Source organism: Bos indicus x Bos taurus, chromosome 5, assembly GCF_003369695.1.
Source record: "Bos indicus x Bos taurus breed Angus x Brahman F1 hybrid chromosome 5, Bos_hybrid_MaternalHap_v2.0, whole genome shotgun sequence".
NCBI classification, from domain to species: domain Eukaryota; kingdom Metazoa; phylum Chordata; class Mammalia; order Artiodactyla; family Bovidae; genus Bos; species Bos indicus x Bos taurus.
In genome coordinates, this window is record NC_040080.1 from 10,148,051 (window position 1) to 10,168,685 (window position 20,635).

The 20,635-nt window shown below is 49.2% G+C and overlaps 1 protein-coding gene across 5 annotated transcripts in view; it reads left to right on the forward strand.

Annotated features, from left to right (window-relative positions):
- Positions 1-20,635, forward strand: part of PLA2G6 (phospholipase A2 group VI) — a 58,811-nt gene that overhangs the window by 36,684 nt on the left and 1,492 nt on the right. For 3 of the 5 annotated variants that reach the window (XM_027540810.1, XM_027540809.1, XM_027540812.1), the window contains 7 exons: positions 845-1,003; positions 2,762-2,840; positions 4,745-4,908; positions 6,492-6,642; positions 18,600-18,736; positions 19,154-19,308; positions 20,429-20,596. In XM_027540810.1, coding sequence (XP_027396611.1) covers positions 845-1,003; positions 2,762-2,840; positions 4,745-4,908; positions 6,492-6,642; positions 18,600-18,736; positions 19,154-19,308; positions 20,429-20,596 — 1,013 coding nt within the window. The remainder of the gene's footprint in view (positions 1-844; positions 1,004-2,761; positions 2,841-4,744; positions 4,909-6,491; positions 6,643-18,599; positions 18,737-19,153; positions 19,309-20,428; positions 20,597-20,635) is intronic. The other 2 variants (XM_027540814.1, XM_027540813.1) reach the window with 1 other exon arrangement.

Genomic DNA, 20,635 nt, shown 5'->3' on the forward strand with positions numbered 1-20,635 from the left:
ACCACTAGACTGAGGCCCCTGGGGGCTTGCCGAACCAGTGTCCTCTTCCCTGTGACCTCCACACCCACCTCAGGGTGCCAGGACTTGGGGTGGGGGTGGGGAAGGCAGTGGGAGCAGCCCTCTTCCCCACTCTTGGAGAATTCACTGATGGAATCACTTGTAAGAACAGCCTCAGGCCAGTGCATTGCTGTATGACACGTGTGCCCCCCTCCCCCGCTTGTACACAGGCATGTGCATGACACATGTGCCCCTTGCACCCTGACATGTGCTGCATGACACGTGTGCCCCCCTTGCACACTGGCACGGTGTATGCACTGCGTGCTCACTTGGTGAGGCTTGGCTGCCGGGCTGGAAAGAGCAGATCCTCCTTACCAGCCACCTGGAGCCCTCTGGAAGGTTCTGGGGAGCTGTGGAGGTTGCTGTGGGTGATACCTCATAGTGTGTGCCAGCGAGTGTGCATGTGTGCGCATGTGCGTTTTCAGTGATCCCATCCGGTAGGTGGGAGTAGATACTCACTGGCTGGTTCATCCCTGTTGAGCTCTAAAAGCCTTGAGAATTGCTCAACATGGAGCTGGGAGTCCTGCTTTCTTGACTGGCATAGAAGGGAAAGAGGGGGTTCCTCAAACACCAACCTTCTCATCCATGTTCCAAGTTTGAGACCCCAGAAGCTGCTTTGGGTGTAACAAGCTAGAGTCCACACGCTGTGTCAGGGTGGGGCAGGCTCTAGGGCACCCCCGACCCCCCAGGTGGCCTGGGATGGGGGGCCAGGTGCAGAAAGGACCTCTCATTTGCATCTGGTCAGTTTCTGATCCTGTGCCATCTCCCCCTCCCCACACATGACAAGTCGTCACCAGGAAGGCGCTCCTCACTCTGCTGAGAACTGTGGGGGCCGACTACCGCTTCCCACTCACGCAAGGGTTCTCGACGGAGCAGTGCTCCGCGGCAGCTCCCTCCTTCTCCATGGAAAGATCTCATCCCCCACCGATCAGCTTAAACAACCTAGGTAGGCCTGGCCCCTCCCATGCCCCCGCCTCTCCTCCTGGTTCCCAGGTCCCTGGGTCAGGCAATCCCGAAAGAAAGAAGGAAATGGGGCCCAGTGAAGAGGTTGTTAAAGGAAGCAAGGGGCGATGGGCAGCATTTGTCAGCCTTGGGGGGCAGCCAGCAACGCATAGAGTCCGGAGACTGGTGGGTTCCCTGGCTAATGGCCTGTGGTCAGTTTCCTCTGACAGGGTTCCTTGGACACCTATAAGGTGGGCGCTTTGTTGACCTCTCTATGCCCTGGGAGCTCAGGTGGGCAGCGAGGAGTGCTCTTGGGGGCTCAGAGCTGTTGGGGGTTCTCTGGCTTCTACCAGGAGCCTTTCTGCCACGTTGCTGCATCTCCATCAGGCCTGGGGCCGCTGTGCTCCTCTTCCAGCCCCTTCAGTGACCTACTGGCCAGGCAATTAGCATCTGCCCCTGTGCATCCTCGGTATCCATGGAGATAGCCCCCAAGGAGGCAGAGACCTTCTCTGGGCTTCCTGTGGGCCTGGCCCACCCTGAACCCTGGATTGTTTAGGAGTAGGGGTTCCCTGAACAGGGCAGCCAGGGACCAATCCTTCACAAGCCGGCACTATTCTTAAACTCTTGGGGAATCAGACACCAGCATCTTTAGACAGGATAGCCTGGCCAACCCTGAACTCAGGACAGGGCAGAGCGGGCAGCCACAGCTAGTCCCTCTGGCTCTGCCTCTCTCCCCGCCGCCCCTCCTCCCCGCCTCCCACCCCCATCATTCTCTCTCAATCTTACAGGCAATCAGTCACCCAAGCCAGGCTGGATGGTGGGCCTGGGGCGCGGCATCAGATGGGTAATGCCCTGGGCCTAGAGGAGCCGCAGGGCCTGCTGTGCCCTGAGTTAGATGCAGCTCTAGTCCCCTCTTCTCCTTTGTCTCAGCCGCATGTCCCGCTCCCTGGCGCTCTGTCCACCACCTCTCCCGGCCAGGCTCGTGCTTATCTCGTCCACTCTAGCCCCTTGCCCTGGTGAGGGGGAGACACATTACCTGGAAGCCTGCTGTCCTGCTTCGCTGCTTCTAAGACTCCATGCACAGCGGTGGGACAGCCTGTCAGAATCTGGATGGCGAGGCCCTGCGGGGCCAGGCTGCTTGTCAGGAGAGCAGCTAATGCATTCGTTGGGCGCCGGGTGGGCCTCAGACCCAGGCAAAACATGCATGCTGCGGGTGAGGGCACCACTCTGAGGCCGCTGAGGAAGTTTCCAGACCTGGGATCAGAACAAGAGGTGTCTGGGAAGCAGTCGGGCTATCTCTGTTCCTTCAGGGAGTCACACCCCGGGGACTGTCCCGACTCAGCCCTTTTGGCTAGACGGAGCCTCATCTGTAAATCGGGGATAAGGATTCTGGAGAAGGTGGTTGTCCGCAGCACCGGCTGGCATGCATGAAGAAACGCTCTCTGAAGTGCATACACAGCACACGGGGCAGGGGTGCTTGTGCTTCGGGGCTGTGGGGGGAAAATACAGGAAAATCGAGAGCTTGCCAGGCAGGGTGGGGGGCCGTGCCTGGAGCAGTGGGGTCCCCTCCACATTCCAAGCCCACTGCTCCCCAAGGGGCCAGTTGTATTCCGGGATGAAGAGCCCTTGCAGGGAGTGGGAGGCAGATGTTCCCACCAGGGACAGAGGGGTGAGGGCACAGCTCCAGGTTTGCCCCCAGGACCCGCTGGAGGGGGGACCAGCACCTGCTTGGCCCCTGCCCACCCTGCCCTGTGCCCCACAGAACTGCAGGACATCACTCAGATCTCCCGGGCCCGGAAGCCAGCCTTCATCCTGAGCTCCATGAGGGATGAGAAGCGGACGTGAGTGTTGGGGATGGGCCGGGCGGGGGTGGGGGGCGGTGCACACGTGCGAGGCCTCTGGTGGGCTGCCCAGTGGGCTTGGGACTGTTGTCTAGTCTGCATCTGGCTCTGTGAGGTGGCTCGTGCCCTCTGCAGTTCACAGCAAAGAGACTGAGTCTTCAGAGAGCCTGGGTCTGCTTCATCAATCGCCCTGCAGGCTCCCGGTCACACGATGGAGCTGGCTGCGGCCCTGTCCCTTCTCTCCGCGCCCCTGTCCCAGGTCGTCGGGGGAGCTGGCCAAGATCTCCTTTGGAAAGAGCCCTCAGCGGCGTCAGTGCTGAGCCTGCTTCCCTCCGATGCCACCCGCTCCCTACCCTCCCTCCCTCCAACAGCCAGTAGGAGTAGGGCTGGTGTCCCAATCTCCTGCTGTCCACCCAGCCCCATTCTAGGAGGCAGGCCAGGGTGATGGTGCAAAGCGAGGCCCAGACCCTGTCCCCGCGCACAGTCCCTGGTGACCACGGTTGTCAGAACAGCTCAGCGAGTTCCCAGGACAAACATGCCTCCTTTCGGCTGTACTCTCTCCACCCTTCCCTTTAGTAATAGAGGTGGTTTATCTGTTCTCTCCAGTATTCTTGCCTGGAAAATCCCATGGACCACAGAGCCTGGTAGGCTACGGTCCATGAGGTCGCAAAGAGTCGGACACGACTGAGCGACGTCACTTTCACTTTTCACTTTGTCTGTTCTCTATTTTTGTTTTTATTTATTTTTTTTTACTATCCTGTGTTCCTAACAGCCTTCCTCGGGAGGCACTCATTAGTAACCTTGCTTGGCAGATGCAGAACGTGAGGGGAAGTCACTTGCTCGAGGTCACACAGAGTTGGTGTCAGAGCAGCCCGGGGCTTCCGCAGTCCGTGCCCTTTCTGCTCCCCGCGGGCTCTCTCCTAGCCGCACCCCTGTGGCCGCCCCTGCAGGGAAGGCCCTTCCCTCCTGGAAGCAGAGGTAGCCCCGGCTCCCGGGACCCGGCGGCCATATCGGTGGTTCCGCCTCACCTCTGAAGGGTCGGCTTCCCCTCAGAAGCTGTCGCCCACTTGTTTCCTCAGCCACCCTGGAACATGCACCCTGGGAGTGCGCCTGCTCTAGCAGCCTTCTCACACTTCCCTCCTTGCACCCCTACACACACACCCCCCCACCAGTGCAGGGGCCGAGGGGTACCCGAGGGAAGACCAACAGGTCCCTTCCAGTGAGAGGAGGGAGGATGCAGATGCTCCAGCAGGGCCAGGGGAGTCTGCACAGCCCCAGGAGCCTCCCTTTCCCCCAGAGGAGGAGTGAGGAAAGAGTCAGGACATGCCTGTGGGGCCCTCCCGGCGCTGGTCTACGAGCCGCACAGCTTAGCCCTGCTTCCTCCGAGTTGATCCCGCCTTTGCCAGCCCTACATCTTCAGAAGGGTCTCTTGCCCATTTTCTCCAGCCTCCCTGGTCAAGGGTCCCACAGGCCTCCAGCGACAGCACAGCCTGTTCTGCCGCGTTCCGGGCTTGCTGCAGGGCTGGGCAGCTTGTCCAGGAAAAGATGAGGGAGCCCGGAGGCGGGCGTCACAGACTCCCACATTTACCAGCTGTGGGGGAGACAGACCCAGGTGTCTGCTGGGGTGGTACCTGGCCAGAAGGTCTTACCCACCCCCCGCTGCCCTTACCTGCCTGGATCCTCTTTCTGTTGCACCTCTGGTCTCCTGAAGTCCCGTGTTTATTCCTGGACTGACTGTGCTGCCCACCCCTGGCCCCCACCCCCAAGCCCCAGTAGCACGTGGGCTCCAGGGCTTGGTCTCCAGGGCTCAAGCTGCTGCCACCGGGCAGATGCTCAGGGACACGGCCCACAAAGTGCCGGCTGTAATAGGACCCTCTTCTCTCACACTGCTGTTCCCACCACAGCCACGACCACCTGCTCTGCCTGGACGGAGGGGGCGTGAAAGGCCTCGTCATCATCCAGCTGCTCATCGCCATCGAGAAGGCCTCGGGCATCGCCACCAAGGATCTCTTCGACTGGGTGGCGGGGACCAGCACCGGGGGCATCCTGGCCCTGGCCATCCTGCACGGTGAGGGCCGCCCCTGGGCCGTGGGGCAGGATGGGGTGGGGCTGAGACCGGCCCTCCGATTTGGCTGAGTTTGTTTTCAGAGCTTTGCAGAGGTCATGGGGGAGGGGAGGACCCGAAAGGCCTCTGTCGGTTTGGGTGGGGTGGTGGTGGGTGGGTGGCGTAGAGGTTGTTGGCGTCTGAGGCTGGAAGGAGAAGGGCTGAGGGTGGGCCACGGTGATGCCCTCCTAGCCGCAGAGGACAGAGCTGGGTCCCCTCCCTTTCAGTGTTAGGAGCCACCTTGAGTCACGAATGCCAGCGCCCTGGTCTGTGCACTTCACTTTACCCCAGGGACATGGAGGCGCTGGGAGAGGGGTGGCCCTAAGTCACGCAGCCCACCGCAGCGGGTGCTGGCCTAGGAGTCCCCAGGGCTCCCAGTCCAGCACATCCCACGGCCACAGGCAGTCTGCTCTCACTGCAGCTTCACCGAGGTGATGGGGGCACTTTGCTTGCTGGACAGACCTCGGGCTAGGCCTTATCTCAACTCACGCGATGTCTCATTCATGGAGCTGCTGTCTGGCTGTGCGATGCTGCCTATAGGGGGCCCTCTCGGAGCCAGCTACCACCCCGCGGGAATTACCTCAGCACCCCTGACCAGGTCGGGTTCCAGGCCCTCCAACTCGTCCTCCAGACCTGAAGGCACCAGGAGAGGGCCCTCCACCTCCTTGACATCAGCCAGGCCTGTGCTCGGTGCCAGGGGGCAGGACGGGGCACGCTCCACCTCAGGGAGCCCCCGGGCATTAGGTGTTCACTGTGAGAGGAGGCTGTGGCCTCCAGCGTGTGGGGGGACAGGGGACACGGCCAGCCCAGGAGGTGGCCTAGAGGAGGGTCCATGGAGCTCCAGGAAGAGGAGGGTTGTCAGCCAGCGGCTGCTGGGACCTCTCTTCCCGACCTCTGGGGCCCCATGTCCCTTCTCTGGTTTTCCCTGAGATAAGGACCAGTTCAGGGCCGGCCTCTGCCCCAGAGGTGAGGTGTCATGAGGTCTGGGGGTGGGGCAGAGTGGGCGCAGGTCCTCGCTTCTCCTCCAGAGAGGGTCACGTCCTTCTTCAGGGGATGTTTATCCCCCATCCAGGGTCTTCAGGCTACCAGGGGCTATGGGAGGTATCTGAGAAGTCGCCTAGTTTATCCTCTCCAGGGGGCAGAAGCCCCCACCTCTGTAGTCCCCTGCTTGCACACCCCTGGCCTGACTGAGGGGTGCTTAGTGGTTTCCTCGTCCCATGAGGTGCAGCCTGCCCCGGGACACTGTCTGTTCTCACGGGACAGGGCCGGTCCTTCTATTCTGTGACAGATGGGGTGGATCTAGATGTATAAGCTTTTACACTTTCGGGGCCCATCATTAAAGAAAAAAACACAAATTACAAATATAAAATTAAGTACCGAGCCGTGGAGCCGCTGAAGGGGATTTCTGCCTGTGTGGGAAGTTGCAGAGGAGGGTCCCAGGAGCCCCGGCTCAGTCGGTGCCCCCTCCCAGTCCCGGTTCCTGTGCCAGGCCCTCTGTCAGGACAGCCCTTGCATCTTCTCCCCACCTCCGCCCTCCTCGTTCCCAGGCAAGTCCATGGCCTACATGCGTGGTGTGTACTTTCGCATGAAGGATGAGGTTTTCCGGGGCTCTCGGCCCTACGAGTCGGGGCCCCTGGAGGAGTTCCTGAAGCGGGAGTTTGGAGAGCACACCAAGATGACGGACGTCAAGAAGCCCAAGTAAGCCTCCCGGGTGGGACGTGGGCAGCTTTGGTGCCAGCCATGCACCCCTTTTGGCCCTTCCTGGGGCAGAAGGCTCCCTGCCCTGGTCTGATTAAAGCTGAGCAGGGAGGGGTGGGGGGGTGCTGGGGAACACAGGTGCAAAACACCTTCCGCCCATGTCTGATGCTTTTCCATCCACACAGCACATCCCCGGGTCAGAGCCGGTTGATTCTCGTCCATCACACACATACTTGCTGAGCATGGCTCTGCGTGTGTGTGTGTGTGTGTGTGTGTGTGTGTGTGAGATGTGGTGATGCAGCCATCAGGTGGGAAGGCTTATGATCTGATTGGGAGATAACTGACCTAAAAAAATGGCAACCATGCGAAGTACCATGTGCTTAAGAGGTTCCAGAAGAACCTTCAGTACCTCCACTTCTTTGTAGTATTTATTTTTCCATCCTGGAATTACTTGATTTTCTGCCTCATGCCACGTTTGCCTGCCAGACTGTGAGCTCCCTGAAGCAGGAATGTGACTGTCTTGTTTTTCTGTAACCCCAGCATTTAGCACAATCCCTGCCCCAGAGCAGGCCCCTGAAAAGTGTTCAGCGACTGAGTCTCTGTGGGACCAAGAAGGGGAGAAGGGACTGTGGACAAAGTGGTCAGGGAGGGCTTCCTGGAGGAAGTGAGGTGTGAGCAAGCTCTGGAGGGTTAGGAGGATTTCTTTTCATAATAAAGCTTTTTTTTTCCCCCATTTAAAAATAATGCATAGTCTTTTAAGAAAGTTTGGAAGATATGAAAGTAAAAAGAAGAGGAAATATATCATCCATGATTTATTAACTGAAAGATAATGTTTTGAAAAATGTTTTCTGTATATTTTATCCTAGACATTTTTTTTCTGTTTTATGGTGAAATAGAACATTTAGAAAAGTACATTAAAAAGTTCTGTGAATAAATCTAAAGCAGACACCCATGTATGACCACCAGCCAAGGCCAAAATGTGTGCCCTGCCCCCATCACAGCTCCTTCTCCCCACCGCCCACGAGGGTAACCGCTATCTTGACTGGTGTGAACTGGATTTCCCAGATTTTCTATCTAGTTCCGGCACCTGAATGCAGCCTCCAGCATGGTTCAGTCCTGCCTGTCTCTGGGTTTGAATGGAATCATTTTGTGTTTTATCCTTCCTTTCCTCAGTGCCACATTGGTCAGCCTGGTGCCTGCTGTTGGGTGAAGCGCTGTGCTTCATTCATTCTCATTGCTCATGTGACTACACCCCCATGGTTTATTTCTCCAAACACCTTTGATGGGCCCTTGGGTTCTTTCCTGTTTGGACCTCTTGAGTCTTCAGTGGACATTTTGGGCCTCGTTTTCTGACCCTGTGGGACACATGCCTAGGAGTAGAGCTGCCAAGTCTTGGAGGAGGCATGGTCTCAACCCTTTGATTCTGCCCCGTGGTTTTTCAAAGTGTTGGTTACTGTTTCCACTCCCCTTAGGCATGTTTGAGAGTTCCTGGTGCTCTACATGGGCTTGCCAGGTGGTGCCACTGGTAAAGAACCTGCTTGCCGATGCAGGAGACCTAAGAGACTTGGGTTCAAAATTCTGGGTTGGGAAGATCCCCTGGAGGAGGGCATGATAACCTACTCCAGTATTCTTGTCTGGAGAATACCATGGACAGAGGAGCCTGGTGGGCTACTCCATAGGGTCGCGAACTGAAGTGACTTAGCATGCACGCATGGTGCTCTGCATTCTTGCTAACAATGATGATTGTCAAAGCAATTTATCTTTGTAACATTTATATCTTTATAAACTGGGGGAGGGCTATAAGGTGCTGTCTCTGTTGGTTTGAATTTTCATTTTTCTGATTAGTGATGTTGAACACCTTCTCATATGTTTAAAGGCCATCTGGATTTCTTCTTTTGTAAAGTTCCTGTTCAAGTGTTTTACTCATTTTTGGCACAGTTGAGTTGGGTGATTTGGGGGTTGTGAGGCTTCCTAATTATCTTTTTTATATTTTGAAACCTAGGCCTTTGATGGATACATGGATTTGGAATCTCCCATTCTAGGCTTGTCTTTTCACTCTCCTTACAGTGTTTTGTTGATCAACAGATGTTCTTAATGCAGTAGAATTTATAAATATTTTACTTTTTATGACTTGTGCTTTTCCTATCCATTCAATAACCCTTTCTAACTGGAAGCAGGAAGTTTGTCTCCTGGGTCTAGTTGTGAAGCTCCCTCGTTCTGCCTTTTATCAATCAAAGTCTTTTATTAACTTAGGTCTTTTAGCAACCTGGAATTGATTTTTATATCAGGAGAGATCCAATTTCTTGTTTTCCACATGAACAAACAGTTTCCCCCAGCCTCACTGGTGAAAAGTCTGTCTTTCCCTCCATATTGCAGGCCTTGATCCTTCTTGGGTCTGTTTTTGACCACGGAGTCCTAATTGTACAGCAAGTTCATAGCAGGGCTTCCCACCGTGTCCTTCTTCGGGGCTATTCTTGGAGGCTCTTTAGAGAAGTGGTTAAGAGCATGGACCCTGATGTTTCCTTTTCTCAGAAATGGGAATGATATACTACCTGCTTCCCAGGGCTTTCATGAAAAGTAAAAGCATTACATTTATAAGAGCAGCACCTCTCGCGTAGGGGTGCTGTGTAGCGTACAGTTACTTGTTGCTGTTTGCACTTCCACAGAAACTGTATCAGTGGAATCAGACTGTCAAATTCTACAGAAAAGCAAATCCTGTTGGGATTTTTATTGTGATTACATTGAGTCTGTATGATTACTCTTTTACTGAAGTATATTTGGGGCTTCCCTGGTGGCTCAGATGGTAAAGAATCTGCCTGCAATGTGGGAGATCCAGGTTCAATCCCTGGGTCGGGGAGATCCCCTGGAGAAGGGAATGGCAGCCCATTCCAGTATTCTTGCCCGGAGAATCCCTCGGACAGAGAAGCCTGGCGGGCTACAGTCCACGGGGTCGCAGAGAGTCAGGACTGAAAGGCTACACCGTGACTGCTGCTAAACCTGCTTTACAGTGTTCCATTAGTTTCTGGTATTCAGCAAAGTGACTCAGCTACACACGCCCACCCACACACACTCTTCCATTATGGTTTATTTCAGGACATTGAACATAGTTCCCTGTGCTATACAGTGGGATCCTGTCGCTTATTTTAGGTACAATGATTTGTTGTAAACTTATTTAGGGGAGAATTGACACATTAAAACACTGAGTCTTCCAATTAAAGAATATAGGAAAACATTCCATTTGTTTTTAGTTTCTTAGTACAGTTTTAAAATTTTATCTATAGCGATCTTACGCATGTGTTCTTCTTAGGTACCTGCATATATTTTATGCTACTGTAAATTACGCATTTTTAAACATTTCATTTTCTAATTGTGACTTGCATTTAGAAATACCATTTGTTTATTTTTTAAATTTTAATTGTGGCGAGATACATATAACATAAAATTAACTCTTAAACATTTTTTCCCTTTAACCACTTTTTTTCTCTTTTTTAGTTCCACCAGTTTATTACTACCAACCCATCACCCTCCACCCTCATGCACACATGCTGTCATGTAACTCCATGGACTGCAGCCGTCAGGCTTCTCTGTCCATGGACTTTTCCAGACAAGAATACTGCAGTGGGTTGCCATTTCCTTCTCCACCTTTAACTACTTTTCAATTCAGTAGTGATAAGCATATTCACATTGTCCTGCAGCTACTCTCCTGAACTCTTTCTTCTTGTAAAACTGAAACTGTACCCATTAAAGAGCAGCTCCCCATTCCTCCCCTTCCCCAGCCCCCGTCATCTACCATTCTACTTTCCGTCTGCATGAGTTGACTCCTCTAAGTGCGTCATGTAAGTGGGACCATACAGTGTCTGCCTTTTTAAAACTGGCTTATTTCACTTAGCATAATATCCTCAAGGTTCATACATATTTCAGCATGTGACAGATTTTCCTTGTTTTTAAAGACTGAATAATATTTTGTTGCATTTATAGACCACATTTTCTTGATCCATTCATCTTTTGATGGGCATCTGGTTCATTTCCATCTATTAGCTACTGTGAATAATGCTGCTGTGCACCTGGGGGGGGTGTGTGTGAAAGTCGCTCAGTCGTAACCATATCTATCTCTGCTTTCACTTCCTGGTGCCTTTTGCAGAGAGGATTCTTGCGGGCTCAAATCACTCAAATACGCTAACTTTTAAACAGCATATATATAATGTTTATTTATTTATTTGGCTGCGCTGGGTCTTACTTGTGGCACACAGGATCTTTTTTTTAGTTACGGCATGGGAATTCCTAGTTGCGACATGTGGGATCTAATTCCCTGACCTGGGCTCAAACCTGGGCCCCCTGCACTGGGAGAGCAAGCAGAGCCTTGGCCACTGGACCGCCAGGGAAGTGTCTCTATGCTCGTATTTCGTTAGGATTTTCGTATCCATGTTCATGAGTAAGATCGACCTGTTTATTCCCGTTTTTAGGTTGCAGGGTTTTGATTTCAAGGGAGTATCTCTCTCTGTCTCTCTCTCTTTTTTTTTTTTTTTTCTGTTTTCCAGAAGAGTTCATATAATAGTGAGTTATTTCTTCCTTGAATATTTGGTAGAACTTACCTGTGAAATCATCTAGTACTGGAGTTCGGTTGGTAGGAAAATTTTTAATGGTGGAATCAATTTTTTTACTGTTTATAAGACTATTTAGGGTTTCCAAATGTCTTTTTGAGTTAGTTTTAGTTAAGTTACATTTTTCTAGGAATATGTTCATTTCATATACATCTTCAAATTTGTTGGCATAGCGTTGTCTAAAAATTCTCTGATTGTCTTTACTGCCTGCAGCATGTTTTCATGGCCCTCTTCATTCCTGATGGTTTACACCTCTGTTTTTCATCTTTTCAGTCTTGCTACTACCAGCTTTTTAATTGGATTAGTATTTCAAAAAAGTAACTTTGGGCTATTTATTGGTTCTCTATTATATATACATTTTCTGTTTCATTAATTTCTGTACATATATTTATTCCTTCTTGTACTTTTTAAAGTTTATTTGGTTGTTTTGGGGTTTTTTTAACTTCTTGAAATAAGTGTCTTACTCATTGATTCTTTGGCCTTTTTTTCTCTTGTACTGTATAAGTATGCATATTATATGTGTGTGTGTTTGTAAATCTAAACATTTTCCTCCATAGAATTCCCTGGTGATCCAGTGGTTAGGGCTGTACACTTCCACTGCAGGGGGCGTGGGTTCAATCCCTGGTTGGGGAACTAAGATCCCATACGCTGTGCTGCACAGCCAAAAACCAAAAAAGAAATAAATATTTTCCTTCCTTAATTATATCCCATAAGTGCATTTAGAATATGATTATTCAGTTCAAAATATTTTCTAGTTTTTACTATTATTCTTTAACCATTGTGATTATTATTAATAAATGGCATTTCTCAGTTTCTAAACTTAGGAATTTCAAGTTATCTTTTTATTATTAATTGCTTTGTACTCAGAGGCCTGCTCTCTTTAATTTGGTCCTTTTGGCCACGAATCAAGTGGTCCTTTTTAGAAGGCCACTTGATTCATGGCCTTCTACATTCAGCTTCTATAGATGTCCCATGAATAATTTAAAAGAATATGGATTCTTCATTTGTTGAATGCCAGTATCTGTACATGTTGATTAAGTCACGCTGGCTGCTGCTGCTGCTAATTCACTTCAGTCGTGTCCGACTCTGTGTGACCCAATAGATGGCAGCCCACCAGGCTTCCCTGTCCCTAGGATTCTCCAGTGTCTTGCCTGGAGACAAGGCATTGCCATTTCCTTCTCCAATGCATGAAAGTGAAAAGTGAAAGTGAAGTCATTCAGTCATGTCTGACTCTTAGCGACCCCATGGACTGCAGCCTACCAGGCTCCTCCATCCATGGGATTTTCCAGGCAAGAGTACTGGAGTAGGGTGCCATTGCTTTCTCCCATGCTGGCTAGGAACATTTATTTAAAAGTTTTAGATCTTCTGTTTCTGTATTAATGTTTCTGTCCATTTCTTCTGTCAGTTACTAAGAAAGATAATATCTTCCAGTCTGGGAATTTGTCTTTTGATTTTTCTGTCAACTTTTACATTAATATTTTGATACTGTGTGATTAAGTGCATATAAATTTAAAATTCTATGAATCTTTCTGGTGATTGAAGTAGCTTTCTTTATCTCTAAGAATGCTTTTTGCCTTAAAGTTTATTTTGCCTGATGTTAGTTATACTAGGTTTCATGGTTATATTTGCATGGTATGTCTGGTATGGTATGCTTTAATTCAACCTTCTTGGTCCTTACGTTTTAGATGTCTTTCTTGCAAGTAGCCTATATAGTTCGATTTGTTCTTTATCTTATCTATGCATTGTCTATTTATAGATTTTATTGAATAGTAATATATTTAAGTTATCTAATTAGTTGTCTGATTTAGCTGTTTGGTTTGACTATCAGAACCTTCATATAGTTAATCTAATAGTTTATATGGTTGATCCATTTATATTGACATCAGATCAGATTAGATCTGTCGCTCAGTCGTGTCCGACTCTTTGTGACCCCATGAATCGCAGCACACCAGCCTCCCTGTCCATCACCAACTCCCGGAGTTCACTGAGACTCACATCCATCGAGTCAGTGATGCCATCCAGCCATCTCATCCTCTGTCGTCCCCTTCTCCTCCTGCCCCCAATCCCTCCCAGTGTCAGAGTCTTTTCCAATGAGTCAACTCTTCGCATGAGGTGGCCAAAGTACTGGAGTTTCAGCTTTAGTATCATTCCTTCCAAAGAAATACCAGGCTGATCTCCTTCAGAATGGACTGGTTGGATCTCCTTGCAGTCCAAGGGACTCTCAAGAGTCTTCTCCAACACCACAGTTCAAAAGCATCAATTCTTCGGCACTCAGCCTTCTTCACAGTCTAACTCTCACATCCATACATGACCACAGGAAAAACCATAGCCTTGACTAGACGAACCTTTGTTGGCAAAGTAATGTCTCTGCTTTTGAATATGCTATCTAGGTTGGTCATAACTTTCCTTCCAAGGAGCAAGTGTCTTTTAATTTCATGGCCTAAGTCACCATCTGCAGTGATTTTGGAGCCCAGAAGAATAAAGTCTGACACTGTTTCCACAGTTTCCCCATCTATTTGCCATGAAGTGATGGGACCAGATGCCATGATCTTTGTTTTCTGAATGTTGAGCCTTAAGCCAACTTTTTCATTCTCCACTTTCACTTTCATCAAGAGGCTTTTGAGTTCCCCTTCACTTTCTGCCATAAGGGTGGTGTCATCTGCATATCTGAGGTTATTGATATTTCTCCCAGCAATCTTGATTCCAGCTTGTGTTTCTTCCAGTTCAGCATTTCTCATGATGTACTCTGCATATAAGTTAAATAAACAGGGTGACAATATACAGCTTTAACCAGTCTGTTGTTCCATGTCCAGTTCTAACTGTTGCTTCCTGACCTGCATACAAATTTCTCAAGAGGCAGGTCAGGTGGTCTGGTATTCCCATCTCTTTCAGAAGTTTCCACAGTTTATTGTGATCCACACAGTCAAAGGCTTTGGCATAGTCAATAAAGCAGAAATAGATGTTTTTCTGGAACTCTCTTGCTTTTTCCATGATCCAGCAGATGTTGGCAATTTGATCTCTGGTTCCTCTGCCTTTTCTAAAACCAGCTTGAACATCAGGAAGTTCACGGTTCACATATTGCTGAAGCCTGGCTTGGAGAATTTTGAGCATTACTTTACTAGCGTGTGAGATGAGTGCAATTGTGCGGTAGTTTGAACATTCTTTGGCATTGCCTTTCTTTGGGATTGGAATGAAAACTGACCTTTTCCAGTCCTGTGGCCACTGCTGAGTTTTCCAAATTTGCTGGCATATTGAGTGCAGCACTTTCACAGCATCATCTTTTAGGATTTGGAATAACTCAACTGGAATTGTATCACCTCCACTAGCTTTATTCGTAGTGATGCTTTCTAAGGCCCACTTGACTTCACATTCCAGGATGTCTGGCTGTAGGTCAGTGATCACACCATCGTGATTATCTGGGTCATGAAGATCTTTTTTGTACAGTTCTTCTGTGTATTCTTGGCATCTCTTCTTAATATCTTCTGCTTCTGTTAGGTCCATACCATTTCTGTCCTTTATCGAGCCCGTCTTTGCATGAAATGTTCCTTTGGTATCTCTGATTTTCTTGAAGAGATCTCTAGTCTTTCCCATTCTGTTGTTTTCCTTATATTGACATAATTACTCATATTTTGGGGATGACATATGCCATCCTATTTTGTTCTGTGTTTCTTGCCTTCTTTTGGATTTACTGAATAGTAAATCATTACACTGCACCCCAGTCTCAATAGTTTGAAATTTATGCACTCATTTCTGGTTTTTTTTTTTAGTGTGTAGTATAAAGTCTAAATTTAATTGATACCATTACCCATACCCTCAGATAATCAAGGATTTTTAAATGTTTAATTCTATTTTCTTTCCCCTATCTTATTTATAATGACTTTTCTGTATTGTAAATCTATCTTTTTAAAAAAAATTTCACAAGATACTGTTTTTTGAAGTTGATGTTTATTTATATTTATCTAGTGGTACACTCCCCACTCCAGTACTCTTGCCTGGAAAATCCCATGGACGGAGGAGCCTGGTAGGCTGCAGTCCATGGGGTCGCTAAGAGTCAGACACAACTGAGTGACTTCACTTTCCCTTTTCACTTCCATGCATTGGAGAAGGAAATGGCAACCCACTCCAGTGTTCTTGCCTGGAGAATCCCAGGGACGGGGGAGCCTGGTGGGCTGCCGTCTATGGGGTCGCACAGAGTCGGACACGACTGAAACGACTTAGCAGCAGCAGCAGCAGTGGTGCACTGGTAAACTCGATCTCTAAGCAGGGGAAAAACCCTGGATTGTACTGTTTGCCAATTCCCATGGTGAAAATACTCCCACTATGGCTGATTTCAGGCTACCAACATTTTAACAACCAGCCCATGAGATATAGCAATAGGTTCTCACAAGCCAGTATGACCTGGCTTCAGCACACTGTTGGGTATGTATGTGTGTATGTGTATGAGTGTGCATATCTGTGTGTATATATGTGTATCACATCTTTGCTTTGCAGTCTTTCCTGCAACCACCTTCCTTCTGCCTAAAGTACATTCTTTTGTTTTTCCCATAGAGATGGTCTGCTGGCAGTGAATTCTCCACTAGCAGAGTTGTTTGAAAATAGGTGTTTTTCATCCTCATCATTTAAAACTAATTTTATTTCACCCTCATCAGTTGAACATTCTTTCCTTTCTCTCTTATTCTTGTTGAGTATAGAATTCTAGGCTGGTGGTTTTCTTGAAGAACATGAAAGAGAGCATTCTATATCTTTCAGCATCCATTGTTGCACTGGTAAAGTCAATTTCAGTTTAACTCTTACTCCTTTGAAAGTAAGTAGTCTTTTTCCTTTGGGTGCTATTATTTATGTGTTTATTTGTTTTTGGTGCTCTACAGTTGTACTATGCTGTATCTAGATATGAATTCCTTCTAATTTATCCTGCATTGGATTTCTTGGCCTTCTTGAATCTTTGGATTGCTGTCTTTCCTCAGTTCTGGAAGCCTGAGTCATTATCTGCTCAACCTTGCCTCTGCCTAAATTTCTCTTGCCTCTCCTTCTGGAACTCCAATTAAACATGTTAGAGCTTTTCTGTCTTTCATGTCTTTTAACTTCTTCTATATATTCTTTCATTTTATCTGTGTTGGATTCTGGTTAATTTCTTCTTACCTATTTTCCAATTCACTAATTCTCTCTTTAACATTACCTGATTTTCCATTTAAATAATTCAAGTATTTATTTATTTAAATTTCTAGAAGTACTCTTTGGTTTATCTTCAAATCTTATAGGTCATTACTTATAGTTTTCTGTTCTCTGAAAATATTATCAAGCTTGACTTTGATGTCTTTCAACGTTATAAGCATAGCTGATTTATAATCTTTGTCTCAGGATTCAAATAACTGCTGTCTATGTAAGTAGTTTTGATGTCTGTGTTGGTTTATGCTTATTCTCATCCATGGTGTTTTATTTCATGATATTCCCCCTTCATCATTTTTGAAACTGTGTGGTATTCCTTAATGTTGAGATATAATATATGCAGATTCTATGGAGCTTAGAATGAGGGTATCTTCTCTCTTATGTGGTATCTTCCAGGTACCCATGTACAGTACCATCTAGGGCGACTGTAACTGAATCTTTGGCATGAAGGTTTTGGAACTCCCCCCTCCCCCAGGTGGTGTGAATTTAGTCTACAGACCTGCAGGAGAATTAGTTTGTGGTTATACATTTTCAGGGATTTTTCTTCTCCTTCCTTTGTTCAATGCCAGGCAACTTTACTCACAGCTTCCAGGAGTGGGAAGGAGGCAGGTTTATTTGTGGTTTACCCTTATCCAGGTGGGTAGTCCTTTGGGGTTACAATCTAACGTGGGGAGGGTCGTCCATTAGATCCCTAACCTTTGGTGAACCCTGGATTTTGACTTCTGTCCATCTGGCCCAGTGAGACCATCAGCAGTTCAGTTGAAGTTCACATTGACAGTTTGGTGTCTGCCTTCAGGTCAAAGCTGGGTTTGTGCTCCTTTTACCTCTCTGGGTTTTTGCTTATCCTTAGTTTATCCTGGTCTTACCTTTCTACCTTGTCAGATCTTCTATGCTTTTAAGATTTAATTTTTTTTAAATTTTTTCCAACATTAGTTTTTTGTTCAGTGGGAGAAATGTTCGAATAACCTTTCCACAAGATTCTTCAAAGTGGAAAACTAATCTTATTTTCCTATGCAGAGTTTTTTTGTTCCCTTTTCTTTATATTTTTCAATGTAACAAATACATTTTGGTGTTAGACTGAACTCCTTGGTAGCCATTTGAAATGGCTGCAAAACATTCCATTGTTTAGACACTCCCTCCTATTCTTTCCATGTAGGCCGCTCATTTTTCACTGTAATAAATTACTCTGCATGAATAGCCTTAAACAAAAAGCTTTCATTGTAACTAAGATTATTCTTTTAGGCCAAATTTTCCAGAATGGAATTCCCAAATCAAAGAGCCAGGACATTTGTAAAGGTCTGAATACATACTAGTTTCCAGTGGGGTTGTTCAGTCTACACTCCCCTCAGTATTTAAGAATGTCTGTCTCTTGAGACAGTCAGGAGTCTTCTTTAATAGATTGGAGACTCGCATGGTGGAACACTGATGAAGTATCAGAGATGACACTCTGAAAATTCTCCCCTGACTCCAGTCTGGGATTTGCAGCCCCCAAGCAGTCCCGTGCCCCAGAGGCAGCTCACTGTTACATGGGTCCTTCCAGAGTTGCTGTCTGACCCTCTAGAGGTGGAAAGGGAGCAAATAGGTACATGGGGTCTTTTGGGGTTTGTTTTTAAACAAGTAGCGGCATATTACATGTGGGCTTCACAGGTGGTGCTAGTTGTAAAGAACCCGCGTGCCAGTGCAGGAGACGTGGGTTTGATCCCTGGGTCGGGAAGGTCCCCTGGAGGAGGACATGGCAACCCACTCCAGTATTCCTACCTGGAGAATTCCAGGGACAGAGGAGCCTGGCGGGCTGCAGTCCATGGGGTCACAGAGTTGGACACAACTGAAGCCATTTAGCACACACGCACACACATACACACACCGTCCTGAACCTTGCTTTTTCCACTTAAACATAAATCTTAGTGTTGACAGCCGTTCTCCAGCAACACAGACCCACTGAACCTCAGTGTATCCAACCCTTCTGCTGATGGACATTTAGTTGTTTGCAGTCATTTGCTTTAAGGTCATTAATAGCCTAGTGTGTGCCCATCTCCCACATGTGTGCGAGCATCTTAGGATGGGTTCCCAGAATTTGAAACACTGGGTTTCAGGATTAGTGCATGGGCAGTTTGGATAAGGATTGCCAAGGGTGGATTGTCAAGGATGGGTGGGTCGGTGGCTTCAGCGTCCTGCTCCTTGTTTCTCCAGGGTGATGCTCACAGGGACGCTGTCCGACCGGCAGCCAGCTGAACTCCATCTCTTCCGGAATTACGAGGCTCCAGAGTGTGTTCGGGAGCCTCGATTCAGCCAGAACGTTAACCTCAAGCCTCCAACGCATCCCTCAGGTGAAAACCATGTTTGATGCATCTGTGGGAAGTGATTGGCCCGAGAGGCTGCAAGGTGGTGGGTGGGAGACGCAGCCTGGCTGCCAGGCACCCCCAGCCCACCACCATCCCGCCCATTGCCCTGGTTTGCCCTCCTGAGTGTATCAGCTGAGGGCAGACAGAGCCGGGGAGCCATCAGGCTTCAGGCGAACTGCACCCCACCTTCCGCCAAGCATGGCCTGTCCGTCCTGTTTCTGAAGCGTCCCCAGCCTCTCCATCTTCACACAGCATCATGTGTACACACACACACACACACACACACACACACACACACACACACACACCCTGAGATTTGACATGCAACACACACACACACCCCCTGAGATCTGAAATGCAACATCTCTTGTGCCACTGAACCCCCTCCTCCCCCACCCCCAGAGCAGCTGGTGTGGCGGGCAGCCCGGAGCAGTGGGGCAGCCCCCACCTACTTCCGGCCCAATGGGCGCTTCCTGGATGGCGGGCTGCTGGCCAACAACCCCACGCTGGACGCCATGACCGAGATCCATGAGTACAACCAGGACTTGATCCGCAAGGTGAGAGCCGCTGTAGGTTGGGGGAGCTGGATGTGACCACCCATGGCAGTTTGTTTCTGCAAATCTTACTACGGACTGACTCCTGGGAGAGCAAATGTCTTTTATTCATGTGATCATTCGTCTGTGCCCTTGGCAGCAATTTTATCTCACTCTTGAGCCTGCTTGGTGTCTGCCCAAAGCAACTGTGCTAAGAGGGATTCTGAGGTGCAGTCCGGACCAGGCGGTGAAGGTTGTTAATGACCAGTTAACAGCATCTGCTGTTTGTGGGGAGGACAGCATGCAGACCAGTCCCTGCTAGTCACAGGCCTAGCCACACTGCCTGGCCTGGAGACACACGCTTGCCCTTGGGGTGCTCACATTTAGGGAAGACAGTCCCTAAACAAGCACACGCCATCCAAGTGTTTCAAATGCTTGTGACAGAGATTGGTGCAGGGCCCAGGAGCATCCCCCGCCCCCAGAGGCCTGGGGGCTCAGAAAGGGCTCACGGAGGAAGGAAGCCCATCCCAAGGCCTTTGGGGAGGAGACAGTACAGAGTCAGTGATCCGGAGGAAAAGAAGCGGCCCTGAGCCCAAGGAGCTTAGTGCAAAGGCAGGCAAGGCCCACACATGTTAGGAGAGGCAGTGTGGGGCCTGGCTCTGCCCATGCTTCACTTCAGCCACTGCCTGGGGCTGCTGATAGAACCTGCCTGGGGACTGTTGTGAGGCTTCCACGGGCTCTTACCTGCAAAGGGTTTAGGACAGTGCCTGACCGTGAGTGTCCTATATCTCTACTGGCTGTGGTTGTCACTGCGGTCAGCACCAAGCCCCTGAGGCAGCCCCAAGCTGCAGAGAGACGAGTGCCCTCTAGAGGCCAGATGAAGAAGGGCAGGGAGAGGGAATCGCTGAGAGACTGTGAGATGGGGAAGGGTCCTCAGATGTCACCTGTCTTGGTGGATGAGGAGCCTGGGTAGGTGGGTCACCAAGGTCGCCCAGAAGATTGGCAGCAGAACTTGTTCCGAAGCAAAGGAGAAGCTGTGCTTCTGCCATCAGAGTTCTGTCCCGCATCCTCTACCCCGGGTGTCCCCGTCCGTGGAAAGGTCCACCACGGGGAAGCCCCGCTCTGACCGGTCCTGCTCCCACAGGGTCAGGACAGCAAGGTGAAGAAGTTGTCCGTTGTCGTCTCCTTGGGGACAGGGAGGTCCCCTCAGGTGCCTGTGACCTGTGTGGACGTCTTCCGACCCAGCAACCCCTGGGAACTGGCCAAGACGGTGTTTGGGGCCAAGGAACTGGGCAGGATGGTGGTGGACTGTGTGAGTGTGGCCTCTCCCCAGCCCACTCCCCTCGGGGTC